Raw genomic sequence first — 17,160 nt, forward strand, 5'->3', positions numbered from 1 at the left:
ACTACATGATTCCATATGTGTCATTTCATAGTTTGGACATCTTTGGACTATTATTCTACAATGTAAAAAGTAGTAAAAATAAAGAAACACTTGAATGAGTAGCTGTTCTAAAACTTTTGACCAGTAGTATATTTAACTTTCATTTAACATGGAAGATATATTGACACCTAGGTCTCTTTTCCAAATGTGCCCTGTATAATGCAATATATAAACACAAGACATGTGGGATATATATCTCACACACACTCTCACACATTAAAATGCAACAATACAGTCATGGTAAGCACAAATTGTCACACCCTGATCTGTTTCAAATGTCTTTGTGATTGTCTCCACCCCCCTCCAGGTGTCACCCATCTTCCCCATTATCCCCTGTGTATTTATACCTGTGTTTGTTTGCCTCTTGCCAGTTCATTTTGTTTGTAAAACCTACCAGCGTTTGTTTCCCTACTCCTGCCTGTTTCTTGCTCCTGTTTTCTAGTCCTTCCTGGTTTTGACCGTTCTGCCTGCCCTGACGCTGAAACTGCCTGCTGTTTTGTACCTTACCCCCCCCCCCCCCCCCCCCCTTACTGGATTATTGACCCCTGCCTGCCTTGACCTGTCATTTGCCTGCCGCTGTTATTGTAATAAACTTTTGTTACCTCGACACAGTCTGCATCTGGGTCTTACCTAAACATAAAACATTACAAATCACCCACATAGTTACATTCCTCCACAAATAAGTTACCAATAAATATACTGCTCAAAAAAATAAAGGGAACACTTAAACAACACATCCTAGATCTGAATGAAAGAAATAATCTTATTAAATACTTTTTTCTTTACATAGTTGAATGTGTTGACAACAAAATCACACAAAAATAATCAATGGAAATCCAATTTATCAACCCATGGAGGTCTGGATTTGGAGTCACACTCAAAATTAAAGTGGAAAACCACACTACAGGCTGATCCAACTTTGATGGAATGTCCTTAAAACCTGTTGGGGCTAGGGGGCAGTATTGAGAATTTTGAAAAAAATATGTGCCCATTTGTAACTGCCTCCTACACATACTCAGAAGCTAGGATATGCAAATTATGAATATATTTGGTTAGAAAACACTGAATTTTCGAAAACTGTTTGAATGGTGTCTGTAAGTATAACAGAACTCATATGGCAGTCAAAACCCTGAGACAAATTCTAACAGGAAGTGGATATCTGATGTGTTGAATTACTTTTAAGCCTATGCCATTGAAACACACAGGGACTTATTCATCATTTAGCACTTCCTACGCCATCCACTAGATGTCAACAGTCTTTACAAAGTGGTTTGAGTCTTCTACTGTGAAAACTGACCGAACGAGAGGCCTGGTAAGTTGGTCATAAGCGGATGGCCTATACTGCTATGGCGCGCGAGTGCATGTTTGGATACTCTCGTTCCAATACGTTTTAAAAGAGAATGCAATCGTCCGCCTTGAATATTATTGAAGGTCTGATTGAAAAAGGCCCTAATGATTTATGCTATACAACGTTTGACATGTTTGAACGAACGTAAATATTTTTTTCCCCTCTTTGGTGAAGACAAGTCCGGCGGGCGACGTTCATGTTTTTGAGTAGCCTACAGGACGCGCTAACAACACGGAGCTTTTTGGACATAAATTATGAGCTTTTTCGAACAAAACTACATTTGTTATGGACCTGGGATTCCTGGAAGTGCCTTCTGATGAAGATAATCAAAGGTAAGGGAATATTTACATAGTATTTTTGATTTTAGATCTTTCCAACATGGTGCCTAGTCTGTATCGCCAAGCCTATTTTTCTGAGCACAGCACCTCGTTTATTGCAAAGTGGGATTTTCCCAGTAAAGTTATTTTTAAATCTGGCAATGCGGTTGCGTTCACGAGATGTTAATCTATAATTCTTTGAATGACAATATAATATTTTACCAATGGTTTCGAATAGTAATTATTTAATTTGTTGTGCTGATTGACTGGCGGTATTGGAGGGAAAATATTTTCTCAACATCAACGCCATTGTAAAATGCTGTTTTTGGATATAAATATGAACTTGATAGAACAAAAAATGCATGTATTGTCTAACATAATGTCCTAGGAGTGTCATCTGATGAAGATTGTCGAAGGTTAGTGCATAATTTTAGCTGGTTTTCTGCTTTTGGTGACGCCTGTCTTTGCATTGACAAAACATTACATACAGCTATTTTCAATGTACTGTCCAAACATAATCTAACTTTATGCTTTCGCCGTAAATACTTTTTGAAATCGGACAACGTGGTTAGATTAAGGAGATGTGTATCTTTCAAAGGGTGTAAGATAGTTGTATGTTTGAGAAATTTGAATTATGACATTTAATTGTTTTCAAATTTGGCGCCCTTGATATTTCACCTGCTGTTGATAGGGTGTACCAGGGGTGGGACGCTTGTGTGTGTGGCCTCCACGTGCCTGTATGACCTCCCTACAACGCCTGGGCATGCTCCTGATGAGGTGGCAGATGGTCTCCTGAGGGATCTCCTCCCAGACCTGGACTAAAGCATCCGCCAACTCCTGGACAGTCTGTGGTGCAACGTGGCGTTGGTGGATGGAGCGAGACATGATGTCCCAGATGTGCTCAATTGGATTCAGGTCTGGGGAACGGGCGGGCCAGTCCATAGCATCAATGCCTTCCTCTTGCAGGAACTGCTGACACACTCCAGCCACATGAGGTCTAGCATTGTCTTGCATTAGGAGGAACCCAGGGCCAACCGCACCAGCATATGGTCTCACAAGGGGTCTGAGGATCTCATCTCGGTACCTAATGGCAGTCAGGCTACCTCTGGCGAGCACATGGAGGGCTGTGCGGCCCCCCAAAGACATGCCAGCCCACACCATGACTGACCCACTGCCAAACCGATCATGCTGGAGGATGTTGCAGGCAGCAGAACGTTCTCCACGGCGTCTCCAGACTCTGTCACGTCTGTCACATGTTCAGTGTGAACCTGCTTTCATCTGTGAAGAGCACAGGGCGCCAGTGGCGAATTTGCCAATCTTGGTGTTCTCTGGCAAATGCCAAACGTCCTGCACGGTGTTGGGCTGTAAGCACAACCCCCACCTGTGGATGTCGGGCCCTCATACCACCCTCATGGAGTCTGTTTCTGACCGTTTGAGCAGACACATGCACATTTGTGGCCTGCTGGAGGTCATTTTCTTCTGCTTCTCCTGCTCCTCCTTGCACAAAGGCGGAGGTAGCAGTCCTGCTGCTGGGTTGTTGCCCTCCTACGGCCTCCTCCACGTCTCCTGATGTACTGGCCTGTCTCCTGGTAGCGCCTCCATGCTCTGGACACTACGCTGACAGACACAGCAAACCTTCTTGCCACAGCTCGCATTGATGTACCATCCTGGATGAGCTGCACTACCTGAGCCACTTGTGTGGGTTGTAGACTCCGTCTCATGCTACCACTAGAGTGAAAGCACCACCAGCATTCAAAAGTGACCAAAACATCAGCCAGGAAGCATAGGAACTGAGAAGTGGTCTGTGGTCCCCACCTGCAGAACCACTCCTTTATTGGGGGTGTCTTGCTAATTGCCTATAATTTCCACCTGTTGTCTATTCCATTTGCACAACAGCATGTGAAATGTATTGTCAATCAGTGTTGCTTCCTAAGTGGACAGTTTGATTTCACAGAAGTGTGATTGACTTGGAGTTACATTGTGTTGTTTAAGTGTTCCCTTTATTTTTTTGAGCAGTGTACTTTAAATTGCCCGAACGGTACCAGAACATCAAGATTAAATGTATTTAGAATTTTGTTCAGGAACACGGTGCATGAAACTAAAAGCAGATTTGCATAGTTTTGTCTGTAATAAAGCTCTTTTGTGAGGAAAAACTCATTCTGATTAGCTGGGCCTGGCTCCCAAGGCCCAGCCTTGACTGCGCCCCTTGACTGCGCCCCTGCCCAGTCAAATGTCATCCATAGATTAGGGGCTAATGAATTTATTTCAATTGACTAGGCTCCCAGTCCCTGCCACTGAAAAACATCCCCACAGCATGATGCTGCCACCACCATGCTTCACCGTAGGGATGGTGCCAGGTTTCCTCCAGACGTGACGCTTGGCATTCAGGCCAAAGAGTTACATTTTGGTTTCATCAGACCAAAGAATCTTATTTCTCATGGTCTGAGAGTCCTTTAGGTGACTTTTGGCAAACTCCAAGCGAGCTGTTTTGCCTTTTACTGAAGAGTGGCTTCCGTCTGGCCACTTTACCATAAAGGCCTGATTCGTGGAGTTCTGCTTATTGTTCTCCCATCACCACAGAGGAACTCTAGAGCTCTGTCAGAGTGACCAAGGCCCTTCTCCCCCAATTGCTCAGAGGCAGATTGTTTGAGTCTTTGATATTTATTGTAATCCAAAAGGTCACCCTTCCCCAGATCTGTGCCTCGACACAATCCTGTCTCGGCACTCTCCGGACAGTTCCTTCGACCTCATGGCTTGGTTTTTGCTCTGACATGCAATGTCCAAGTCAAACAAGCATGTTTTCCCCGTGCTCCTGCCTTTTCTATTCTCTTTTGCTAGTCCTCCCGGTTTTGACCCTTGCCTGTTTTCTGGACACTGACCATTTTGCCTGCCCTGACCTCGAGCCTGTCTGCCACACTGTACCTCCTGGACTCTGAACTGGTTTTGACCTTTTGCCTGTCCATGACCGTTCTCTTGCCAACCCCTTTTGGATTATTAATAAATATCAAATACTCAAACCATCTTCCTCCAGTGTCTGCATCTGGGCCTCGCCTTGTGCCCTTATAAAAATAACCCACCAACATCTGTTGAAGTGTTCATGCTAGAGACACCAAACCAACTTTTCCATGTTAAGGCTATCCAATAAATCAGCCAATTAATCAATACATTTGTAAATCTACCAACTTTTTCCAACTATAACCAGACACTACCATTACTATAACTTATTTCAAAACCATAAATACTTTAAAACAATCTAGCAAGCACACCATATTGTCTTCAAGAAATGTACTTTTCTAGTTAGAAAATGTACATCAAATTTCAAAATTTTTGAGAGCCATCTATGCATTAATGAATCAATCATAAAATCTAACTACATAATGGAAATAATGTTTTTGAATGGTAAATCTCTATTGATTAACTGTGTAAATCAAGATGTAGTCTAGGCCTATTCACAATACAGGCGAATTAATGCATATTCAATAGGAGTATGTTTATACATTGAGTTGAACTTGTTTTGGTTGATTTCACGGATATACAGATGATAAACAATCTATTTCTCAGTGTTTTCCACTAGCGCCGGTTACACACACATTTTCATCCGGGTAGTTTTTCCACTTAAATTAACTTGGCCACTTTTTAACAATTCGCAAGTCAGAAAAAAATTCAGCTGCGGCTCTCTCGCTACAATGAACCATATGAATTAACTATGCTACTTTTAAATTCGGGACGACCTCTCCCGCTAGAATGAACGATAGGCATATGCATCTTCTAGCCATCTATTGATAGGACAGACACCTGTCAGTCTGCTGTCTGTTCCGCCTTCCGGTACCTTAGTGTGTGTTGTGTACAGTGTGGTTGCAGGCTAATTTATTTTCACGTAGGAAGAGAGCATGAAGCTCCTTCATCGTCTGTGAGTCAATTTGCACGTCCTGTATAATGTGGTAACGAGTCGAAATCCGCTAAGCCTATTGTTTCTGGCACCATTTATTCAATTTGGCGTGTTTCATATTCAGCCACGAAGTGCTGGCGTATAGGCTTACTGTGATTTGATTGACGAACAGGAAGCTTGACTAGTTTATAAACGGTGTCGAATTGACTGAATAAAGTCAATTTCATATCGTCGCCATTCATACATCATACAACGTAGTTATATGTCCATGGTATTGCACCGCGACAAGTCAACTAAAGAGCTAGTTAGTATTTTCGGTATGAAGTCAATCATGACTTGCCAGACAATGACGTTAAAGTGAGTGACTCGTCAGTAGCCTACCGAATCGCATCTGTAAGAGCCGTTCATTTGGCTCCACAATTTGCATACTAATACGCTTTTTGGCGATTATCTGCAGATACATTATGAAAACGTTCAATGAAGATAGTGAATCATCCTCACTGCAGAAACAATAGTTAGGCTAGTGGAGCGATATCCCCACTCTGGTCGAAAATATGATAAAAGAAAACAATTGTTTTAAAAGCTAATAATACTATATGGTATTTTATAAGATATTGATATAGGTCTACTAATTTAATCAAAGTGTTGACAATGGAGTAGTAAACTGCTGCTTTCTGTGTAGCAAAGCCCATGTTTAACACTTGCATCATTCCTCAATCATACCTGTAGTGCAGATAGCTGACAAAAGGCCTCTTAAAAGGAACCTTGAAGTCTGTTGAAGTTAGCAGACTCTTACAAGGTTCTTTATGAAGAAATCTGTGGGTTAGCTAAACACATTTTCCATTTTTTTTAAATGACATGTTGAAATTGCAGACATGTTGCAGACAGTTGAGTTGCAGACATGTTGAAATTATTTGATTTAACTGACACGCATTTGTCTCTTCTCTTAACACATATGGGCCCAAAACCTAATTGAGCATCTGTTCTGTTTTATTTTAGTCCCATTTTTCCATTAGATAAAGAGCCCAACACACAATTTGTTTGATTTTAAATTTAACCTTAATAATAATTTGGCCTATTTACTTAATTTTTCTGTTTTAATAAAACACTTCATTTGAAGAACAAACATACTGTAATTGTGGCAATTCATATCTTGCTGTAAAATACTTTAACCTCAACAGAAGACCGGTTAAATGTAAAAGAAAAAAAAACAAAAAAGGTTTAATGTTCTCTTAGAAAATAGCCATGATCATATATAGGTCTAGATGATATCCCCTAAAACTAACAATACACTGAATGTATACATTTCCAGTCATTTTAAATTGTAAACACGATGCCACAACACATTTTTTTAAATCTGGGTGGGAAACTCAATCATTTCAGTGTGTTTCAGATGGAATCAAGGCAGTAGAATGTAACAGAGGACACCAAAATAAAGCAGGTTTGGCCAAAAAAACATTTTACGTTTTGTCATTTTTCTTTTTCAGAGGGGGGGTTACGGGTACAAAAACAATCATATAAATGCATACAAAGATAACCCATCCACCCGCCCTCCCGCTTCCCACCAATGTTCTCTCTAAGCTGCGCATGTGCAGCCCATGCAGAGAAGCAGCGGATTGAACTTCACTCAACTTTCTTCACACTAGTTTTTTCCTTTAGTTAGCACTATCAACGTTTCGCTCTACTGTGGGAATTGTGTTCGAATAAAAACAGTATTAGCCACTTTCAATGTAACATACCGAAACAAAACAAACTATGCAAGATTTAGTATGCAAAACTAACTGCGAGAGATTTTCTTGTAGGTAGAGCATATTGGAGTAGGATTCTATTGCTTTGACAGGCATGACTCAGGCCTGTACTCAGACCGGTGCGCCATAACCAATCAGAGCTGCATTAAGCCAATGTGCCATATATGGATCTGTGCCATTCACTTTGAACTGGACTGTGTTTATAGCATGAGTGGTTGTGAGTAGATGTGTTTGTTTTGATATCAAAGTGAGAGCTGCATGTATCCACCTGTGCACATTTGTTCATATTCTTTGCTAGTTAGTGAGTTATTAGCCCAGTTATTTCTAGTCAACAATTGGGGAGTGATTGATTCCTACAAGAGCACAAAATGTGTGCATTTCTATCCATCTTTGAAAAGCAAGTCAGGTAAAGAGCTTTTTTTAGTCTTAAAGGGGCAGTGTTGTATTTTGAGACAGTCTTGAGTAAGCCAAGTAGACAATAGGCAAAGGGTAGTGTAATTTGTCTGTTTCTCTAATAATGGTATGAGAATAATGATGCATTTTATTTTGTAAAGTGGTTTCTTGCATCAAACCCAACATTTTCAGTCACCTTGTCTGAAGGACAAGTGGATAACCAGGTTAATGTCATGTTATTTTCTTCTCTAAAGTCTCATGGAATGTAGGCTTACATTGAACACCACACATTGGCTGCTATTGACAGAACTAGTACCAAACCGTTGTTCTAGTTTCGGTATACCGTGCAACACTAGCCTGTGTGTGCGATCCACAATTCTCACAGGTTGACGTTGTGATGGTGTTGAGATAAACAGGCCTTTCCCTTCCTGATTCATCATCTGTAGGTTGGCTCTCTGGTGGAAGAACACAACACAGGCTGGTGGTGCCAGTCACTCTGCCACTGCGTCACTGTGATCAAGCCCTCTGCGAGTCACGTTGGGGAACAAACTGTCTCACAAGTCATCCTTGCAGATACACCAGCCTCCATTATGACTGTGTGTGTGCATGCTTGTGTAATACCCTTGTTAGAACCAAATATTTTGTTTATTTGTTATAATTAACTGGTGATGTTTAAGTGAATAGGTTGGTTTACTTTTAAGTTTAAGTTTTGACCAATAAGGTCGCTTGTTAAACTGTGGCTAATGGGAGAGTTGACCTGGTTAACGGGAGGCCTGGGAAAAAAAGAGAGGGAGTGAGAAGTTGAGAAAAGGATGGACATTACATTATGACCGTTGGTGAAGAAAAATTATAAAAGAAGACGATAAAAATAGAACAAAACCCATACCTACCGAGTTTTGAAGGGAAATACCGATTTTATTTTCTAAGAGAGTTGTTATGATTTTGTTAAGAAAGACTTAGTAAAGACTGAAGCTACCGTCTCGTCGTGGAGGTATTTGACAGCCTTGAGGTTAGCCTAGCATCATGTGAAACCGAGAGAGAATTGCTTGGGAAAGATGAATGAGTTCATGTTCCCATGGGATATCGGTTACTGCTAAAGAGTACTGTCTGCATTGATAGCTGTGCTTGCTGTGGATCTTGTGAGGAAATCTGCACAGAACTGCCATAGTTCACTGAGGGAATATCTTTGAGTAGTGCGTAACCACAACGGTGGGGTGCGTCTGGACTTTATGTGTGTCGTCATTTTTTTGGAGCTCCAACGTGCATTGAAAATGTAATAATACATATCTTGAACCTTATGTATGTTGCCTTGGTGGAGTCATTTCCTGTTTCAATTTCATTTAATTCATGGGAAAGTATATCCTTATACAATAACACAAATCTATAATCATTCCATCTGAAGTTAATACCCTATTTGTCATCACCCTAGATAGTTTACAATAGGGATTCTTATTTGAGATGTCCTTCTCACCTAACATCCCATGCTGTTGAGATATTCTACGTAAATTAATATCGTGAGAGTCAAATTCGAGCCTGGTGAGAGGGTTACACTTGCATTATCAAGTCTAGCTTATGTGAGTGGGCGAGTGTAAACATGAATATAGTTGTTATTGTGTGGATGTTGTTCTTTGGCCATCGCTTTCTCTGTCTTTCCTCTGAGTTCCGAGGTCAGGTCACCTGCTTGGACCAGGTATGGGTCGATAATTAATTTGGATGTGTTGGGAGGGATCAATAAGGCCTGGAGCAGTTCCCCGGGGAGGAAGGGAGGACAGACAGGCAGTGTGTCAGGGTGCGCCTCATCAGCAGGTTTTGCTGGGCTTGGTTTACTCAGAGAGGATGCAGCTGTTCACATTCCCTCTGGAGGGCACCGCACCGCACTGTGTTTGTGGATCTATTATGTGTGTTTGTGTGTGTGTGTGTGTGTGTGTGTGTGTGTGTGTGTGTGTGTGTGTGTGTGTGTGTGTGTGTGTGTGTGTGTGTGTGTATACACCTTCTCAATTTCCCTGACAAAGTTCAACACCTGAGTCAGAATTCATGAAGCCTGTGCAACGAACCTTGCTGCTTTCTTACCTTGCTATACTCTCCGCCCCTCCCTGAATGTCAGATGGTACAGACTGACTCCTGTCTCCTTCCTCTTTAGGGCTGTACTACGTGGACTCGGAGGGGAACCGTGTGTGTGGGGACCTATTTGCGGTGGGCTCTGGCTCCAGGTATGCGTATGGAGCGGTGGACAGCGGGCTGAGACAGGGTATGTCTGTAGAGGAGGCGTGCGAGCTGGTCCGCAGAGCCATCTACCAGGCCACGTACTGAGATGCTGATAGCGGAGGACAGGTCAACCTGAACCAGGAAGACATATTGAAGCTGCACCACCAATAGCAGGAACAGAACATATAGAGAGGGGAAGGAGGGATGGATGAAGAATTGTAAAAATCAGGGAAGGTTGATAATGATATAGCGGCAATGTTTTTTTTTCGTTTGGATTCATTTCACGAACAGTTTGCTGCAGTTCCCACACACAACGTGTTTCATAAAGGGGGTGCCGTTTTCTAGTGAAGAGGCTGATGAGTCAAATCCGTCTCACTCAGTGTAGGAATAGTCTGCATCTCTTACAATGTTACAGATCTACATTCTAACAAAAACTGGAAAAGCAAATCTTTTCTCAATAAACCCTGTGATGTTTTTTCAAACATGAAATGTGTTTTTATTTGATTCAAGTCCTCTTGTTTTTCCTCCTGTGTTTACTCTAGATGTGTATTTTATTCATACACACAACACATTCTCACTTCTGTCATTTGATCTTATTCCTCTGTTCTCCATCCCTTGATATAGCTCCCTTCCCCATTTTCTGTTGGTATTTTGTCATCTGCATCTGTTGAGATCCTGACATATTCTGTTCCTCAACCTACAGGCATAGCTCTAACCCTGCTCTGTGATCATTGGGGAGTAGCTGCAGTGTTTACCTTTCAACTATAGGAGTTGCTAATTACATATCTATCACTAATTGTGCTTCCTGTGTGGAAAACGGTATATTTTCCCCCTCACTTAACTTCCCCTCCAATGGTTTTATATATATTTTTTTCATTAATTGGAAGGGAAATGTATTTTTTTATTTCTCTCCGACACACTTAGCTTCTCAATGCTAATGTTATATGCCGCTCTGTCACTGTGCTTTACAATGTAATGATCTGCGCGGGGCTGTGTGAGCCCCTTCAGTGGTTTTATGGCGGGAAATAAACACTAATAAAAGCGATTGGTAGCCGTCTAAGCCCCTGCACCTTCCAGCCATGGTTAAAAACTAGTTTCACAGGTGGATAGTTAGCAGATGGAATATAAATGGGATTTCAATAAATGTAAATGAGCCTTCCTTTCCAGCTCTCTGCGCTGAGTAAATGAAGAGATGAGAATTACACCATGGTGGACCCACACAATCACAATGGCAAGCTGGAATCATACAGAGCACTTAACTTACTGGTAAGTAGACCACTTTGATATGACACTGAAAGGTAATGTGGGTATAGCCTATTTTAAGGATAAGTGCAGGATTTATAATACATGATTTGAGTATTAAACTAATGTTGGTCTTCTCTTTCGAGCATGATGAACTTTCTTCTATGGAAGAACAGGAATGGAACGCTTATACAACCTGCAGCCAGCCATGACCAGAGGTCTTCACCCATGGTGTAGGGCCATTTGGCTCTCAATGTCTTGACATTTTTCAGTGTCACTACGTCCGTTATGATTTGCTCTCTCTCTACTCTCACAATGCTTTAAAATCGACTACTGGATTGTGACATCGGGGGATGGCGTGACAAATGGTGAAAACAACATTGTTTGAACCTAAATGAGAGCGAGTGTTTAGAAAAAGACCAGCTGGCGATATTGGAAGGTGCCAGCATGATGATTTTCAGTGTCAGAAAATAACCTCTGTGCCCACGTTATACCATCTGTCAGGTGGTCATATGTGATTTTGGTCTCAGCCACTCGATCTGATTAAGGCCAAGGCTCCTGGGGGAGGCGAGTCTTGGATGAGCACAGATCCACTTCAAACTTCATGTTTATCTAAAACCGTTATCCCATTGAAGGTGTGAGCTCAGAGATCAAATTGAAAAACACAAAGATACGAGTGTGTGCCGTCGGTGATGATTGAGTGTACCAGAGTAATAGCTATTAATTTCTCTCATCCTGGATGCTGTACGTACATCAACAAAACAAATGAGAAGTGTTATTTGGCTGAGGTAATGTTTCAGTGCGCGCTGTCTCGTGTCCATCCCGAAGGCTCTTGGGGCGTCGTGTAATCAGCGTGCTCGAGTCCTTAAACGCGTGCCAGTTTCGAGGGATAATTGTGTTCGTGCTTTTTTGCGCATCCCTATCATCGGTCGCGCAAGAGGCTGCTGCTCTCGCCTCATTTGAGAGGTGCCGTTTTTCATTCCTCTGGGCTCGGCAGCGGCGGCTGCTGCTGCGCGGTGTCCTCGAGCCTGTTTTTCCCCTCTCCTGGTTTTGGCAATGGCTTTCCCATCAATTAATTTGGCTGCACGAATGAATAAAGCCTCACTGAGAAAACATTGGCGGCCTCTATGTGTAGTCTGACAGTTCTGGTCCATTCTCGAGTCAGTCCTTGTCCTTTCTAGGCACTTATAGTGTGTTGCTGCCTCACTTGCTGCTGCATGTTGTTTTTGATGATGGTGATAGTGATAATGATAGCTCCACTATTAGCATAGCGTGTCCCAGAGGAGCCCCGGGGCTCAGGGCTGTTTGGCCCTTGTCATGAAACCTGACTGTATAAATGTGGCATGTCTGTTTGTTTTATCGTCAGCTGCATAAGGGCCTCCCAGGCAAACAGACACAGGGTCAAAAGAAGCCGCTAAAGACATAGCAGTAAGAGCGATGGTCTCTGCCATGGCCAGTCCACTTACTCCTATGTGGCACTTGTTTTCATTGCTGTTGTCCTTTAATATGTGGTGACCATCATGCCCTGTAGGACTGGAGAGTGGATTGCATCTTGATGGTGGTTGTTTTTTTCAGGGTATCAAGAGAATTTTGAGAGCCTGCTGGTTTTAGTGCTTGGTATTGTTTGTATGTACTAACATTTGTCAGGATGACACATCATTTAAGTTGTTGTGTGTCTGACCTTGTATGTGGGGGTGTGCACCAAATTCAAATCTCTTTTTAGAATTGTGTATATGCTACATGGCAGTGTGGTGTACGGAGCACCATGTATCCATGTATCCAACATCAAATGACTAGTTTATGACATACACGATTAAATGATTTCAGTTTAGATTCATCACATCATCGGCTGTACTCGTTATGGAAATAGGCTAGCTCTCTGCCTGCATGTATCTGGGGGAAGTAAAGTGTTTTTGGAGGTTTGAAATTTCTCGAAGGACTGCAGGGTTTTTGACATTCATTGCCAGGACTCTGCAGACCCAGCTCAGCCAGAGCCAGACTCTGCAGCGAGGCGTGAAGTCCTCTCTCTTCTCCTAGATTTCCACTTAATCTCCCCCAGGGCGACCTCGGCCCATCGCCCACCCCCCCTCCACCAACCCCGCAGGTCCATTCAGGCCCAGCCCGATCAATGCCATCTCCCTCTGGCCTGAACGCCCGCCCAGTACACCAGTGGAAGGGGAGGCATTAATTAAACACCTCAGAGCTCATTACTCAGGCCCAGCCCCTCGGCTTCCTGCCTGTTTACTGACTCTGCAATTGTAATTCAGGCTGGAAGTGGATGTGAGGGTAATGAGAGAGGAGGGGAGGACGCCATTGACAGATGATCCGGAGGGATGGACGTGGCAATGGCGCTGCCGACTAACACAGGCTCTAGTGGCTCAGACGGCGTGATTGACAGATGTTCTAGGGTTCTGTGTATGTACCCACTCACACAGAAAGTAATATATGATAATGTATGGCACCCTACTCCCTATATAGCGCACTACTTCTGGTCAAAAGTAGTGCACTATACAGTGTAGGGAATAGGGTGCCGTTTGAGACGCAGCCTATGACTGTTCTACGAGGCAGACATCCGGTAACTTATAGAAGGACCAAGTTAGCAGATCTGGAGAGCTTAAATTGCAGTGTGTGTCCTACATTGACTCTGTGTCTGACACTCTAATGATACTAAACAGTAATGAATGAATAATGACGGACTCCATGGCTATTCTAAATAATACAAAGTTCCCATAGAGGAGTCAAATAATGGAACACCCAACATTATCCATGGTAGGGATTGCAACAAAAAAAAGGAAAACAATAAAATACAATTGACAAAGAAACTAACTACAAATACACTACCATTCAAGATAGGGAATGTTGTAAAATAATTTGTATTCGACTTTCTATTAATAGTATTTATAAATAGATAAAAGACAGCATTAGAAGAAAGGGTAATTATTGAAATAATACATCTTCAAATATATGGAACTGGAACAGAAAAGTACTCAAAAGCCTAAAATAAGGTAGGAATCAACATGGTACGGATAAAAAGACAGAAAACAGAGGACATAGAAGCCAGAGTATGTGTGTATGTGCAGGTGTATTGTGATAGAAGGTGGGGTGTGTGTTGTTGTGTTTGGAAAAGTGACTGCAAAAGGAAAATGGTTGCAAATGCCAGAGCCCATGTGTGTCTGCGATCGGGAGTTGTGACAGAGAGAGCTTTCAATTTTCTGCGGATATGGGATATACATTTTAACATAAATTATAACAATAGGTTATTTATTGTCCTATTATGATGGAACGGTCCCCAACCTTATACCCTAGACACCCACCTGAGCGACCCATACACTAAGGAGAAGTCCTTTTCTGTTTTATAGTCCTACTGCGAGTAGCCGATACGCAGCCAAGATAGAAAGATACATGTGGTCAGAGACCCACTAAAGCAGCACTGCCCCCTCAAGAGTTTTGTGCCTGCCTGGCAAAGTTGGTCCTACAAAGCCAAGGCCCCTGGATGGGTGAGCATAATATATAGTACAAGGAAATTCTCAAAGCTGCTAATGAGAACCTTGATTAGCTTGTACCTACCCAGTGGGAATTCCAGTGGGGTGCCCCCACCCAGGTAGTGGCAGTGATGCCGACACTAGCTGCAGTAACCCATGGGGAGGGTGTCACACTCGGACAATCAGATAGGGCGCAAATTATTGTGGCCCCGGTGGCACAAAATAATCAAAGGTCTGACTGCACAGAGATCTTTTTATTTAATTAGGAAAGTCAGTTAAGAACAAATTCTTATTTACAATGACGGCCTACCGCGGCCAAACCCGGACAATGCTGGGCCAATTGTGCACCGCCCCTATGGGACTCCCAGTCACGGCCGGATGTGATACAGCCTGGATTCGAACTAGGGACTGTAATGACATTTCTTGCACTGAGATGCAATGCCTTAGACCGCTGCGCCACTCGGGAGCCCAAGGTGCTTCGGAAATGGTCACAATGGGGGACCAGCGTGTGTGTTTGAGGGGAAGGGGTGTATCTGAGCTCCATCAGCTAGGACTTGAAATTGGTTAATCAAATCTCCCCATTCTTGTAACGAGTGCGCTGAGAGTCAGGAAGCAAGTTCAGGGAGTGAGTGTTTTAATAAATAAATGAAACAATTAACACATAACACAAACAACGCACCGACATGTAAACAGAGTCGATAACACCTGAGGAGAGAACCAGATATAGGGAAGATATAGGGAAGCTAATCAAGGAGGTGATGGAGTCCAGGTGAGTGTCATGAGGCGCGGGTGGGCGAGACGATGGTGACAGGTGTGTGGGATAATCAGCAGCCTGATGACCTAGAGGTCGGAGAGGGAGTATACGTGACTTTCTTGCAAAATTTTGCATGCCTTCTCAAACAACTACAACTGAATATGCATTCGCACATCAAGTATTTTCTTGAGTTGGGCTTGGAACAGCTGTTGAACATCTGAGCTTGTGGTTATGTGTGTGTGTATGTATCCCACATCTGTTGCTATGGGGTAATGATGTTAGGGACAATATAGGATGAATCAAAATAACTGTTTGCTAAAAGAATAATTGCCAAAATGATATTTTTGTAATGGCAATCCTGGTTGTAGGTAACAATACTTCGCATTAACTGCCTACATTATTATGCATATTATTAGTGAGTTGTGGAAATAAATGAAGATACAACCCTCCCCCCTCAAAAAATAAAAATAATAATATTTACACCATCGTTCAAAAGTTTGGGGTCACTTGGAAATGTTTTTGAAAGAAAAGCAAATTTTTTTGTCAATTAAAATAACATCAAATTGATCAGAAATACAGTGTAGACAGTTGTTAATGTTGTAAATTACTATTGTAGCTGGAAACAGAACGATAGCCTTTTAGGCAGAGTTCCTCTGTCCAGTGTCTGTGTTCTTTAGCCCATCTTAATCTTTTATTTTTATTGGCCAGTCTGAGATATGGCTTTTTCTTTGTACATTTCTTTGAGACTGTTGTTGCTATTTAATGAAGCTGCCAGTTGAGGCCTTGTGAGGGGTCTGTTTTTCAACTAGACACTAATGTACTTGTCCTCTTGCTCAGTTGTGCACTGGGACTTCCCACTCCTCTTTCTATTCTGGTTAGAGCCAGTTTGAACTGTTCTGTGAAGGGAGTAGTACACGGCGTTGTACGAGCTCTTCAGTTTCTTGACAATTTCTCGCATGGAATAGCCTTGCCTTTCAGAAGAAAGTCCTTTGTTTCTAGCCATTTTGAGCCTGTAATCGAACCGACAAATGCTGATGCTCCAGATACTCAACCAGTCAAAAGAAGGCCAGTTTTATTGCTTCTTTAATTAGAACAACAGTTTTCAGCTGTGCTAACATAACTGCAAAAGGGTTACTTAATGTTCAATTAGCCTTTTAAAAAGATACACTTGCATTAGCTAACACAACGTACCATTGGAGCACAGGAGTGATGGTTAATGATAATGGGCTAAACTTTTGAACGGTAGTGTACATACAGTTGAAGTCGGAAGTTTACATACACTTAGAGTCATTGGAGTCATTAAAACTCGTTTTTCAACCACTCCACAAATTTCTTGTTAACGAACTATAGTTTTGGCAAGTCGGTTAGGACATCTACTTTGTGCATGACACAAGTAATTTTTCCAACAATTGTTTACAGACAGATTATTTCACTCTATCACAATTCCAGTGGGTCAGAAGTTTACATACACTAAGTTGAAGTTTGAGTCAAATGGAAGTGTACCTGTGGATGTATTTCAAGGTCTACCTTCAAACTCAGTGCCTCTTTGCTTGACATCCTGAGAAAATCTAAAGAAATCAGCCAAGACCTCAGAAAAAAATTGTAGACCTCCACAAGTCTGGTTCATCCTTGGGAGCAATTTCCAAATGTCTGAAGGTACCACGTTCGTCTGTACAAACAATAGTACGCAAGTATAAACACCATGGGACCACGCAGCCGTCATACTGCTCAGGAAGGAGACGC

At 42.3% G+C, this 17,160-nt stretch overlaps 1 protein-coding gene across 1 annotated transcript in view; it reads left to right on the forward strand.

Moving 5' to 3' along the window:
- psmb5 (proteasome 20S subunit beta 5) overlaps positions 1-10,397 on the forward strand; it is a 29,777-nt gene extending 19,380 nt beyond the window's left edge. The window contains 1 exon segment of the mRNA XM_045716034.1: positions 9,875-10,397. Coding sequence (XP_045571990.1) covers positions 9,875-10,044 — 170 coding nt within the window. The 3' untranslated portion in view covers positions 10,045-10,397.
- The last annotated feature ends 6,763 nt before the right edge of the window (positions 10,398-17,160 follow it).

Source organism: Salmo salar, chromosome 03 (assembly GCF_965601325.2).
Source record: "Salmo salar chromosome 03, fSalSal1, whole genome shotgun sequence".
In the NCBI taxonomy this organism is placed as follows: domain Eukaryota; kingdom Metazoa; phylum Chordata; class Actinopteri; order Salmoniformes; family Salmonidae; genus Salmo; species Salmo salar.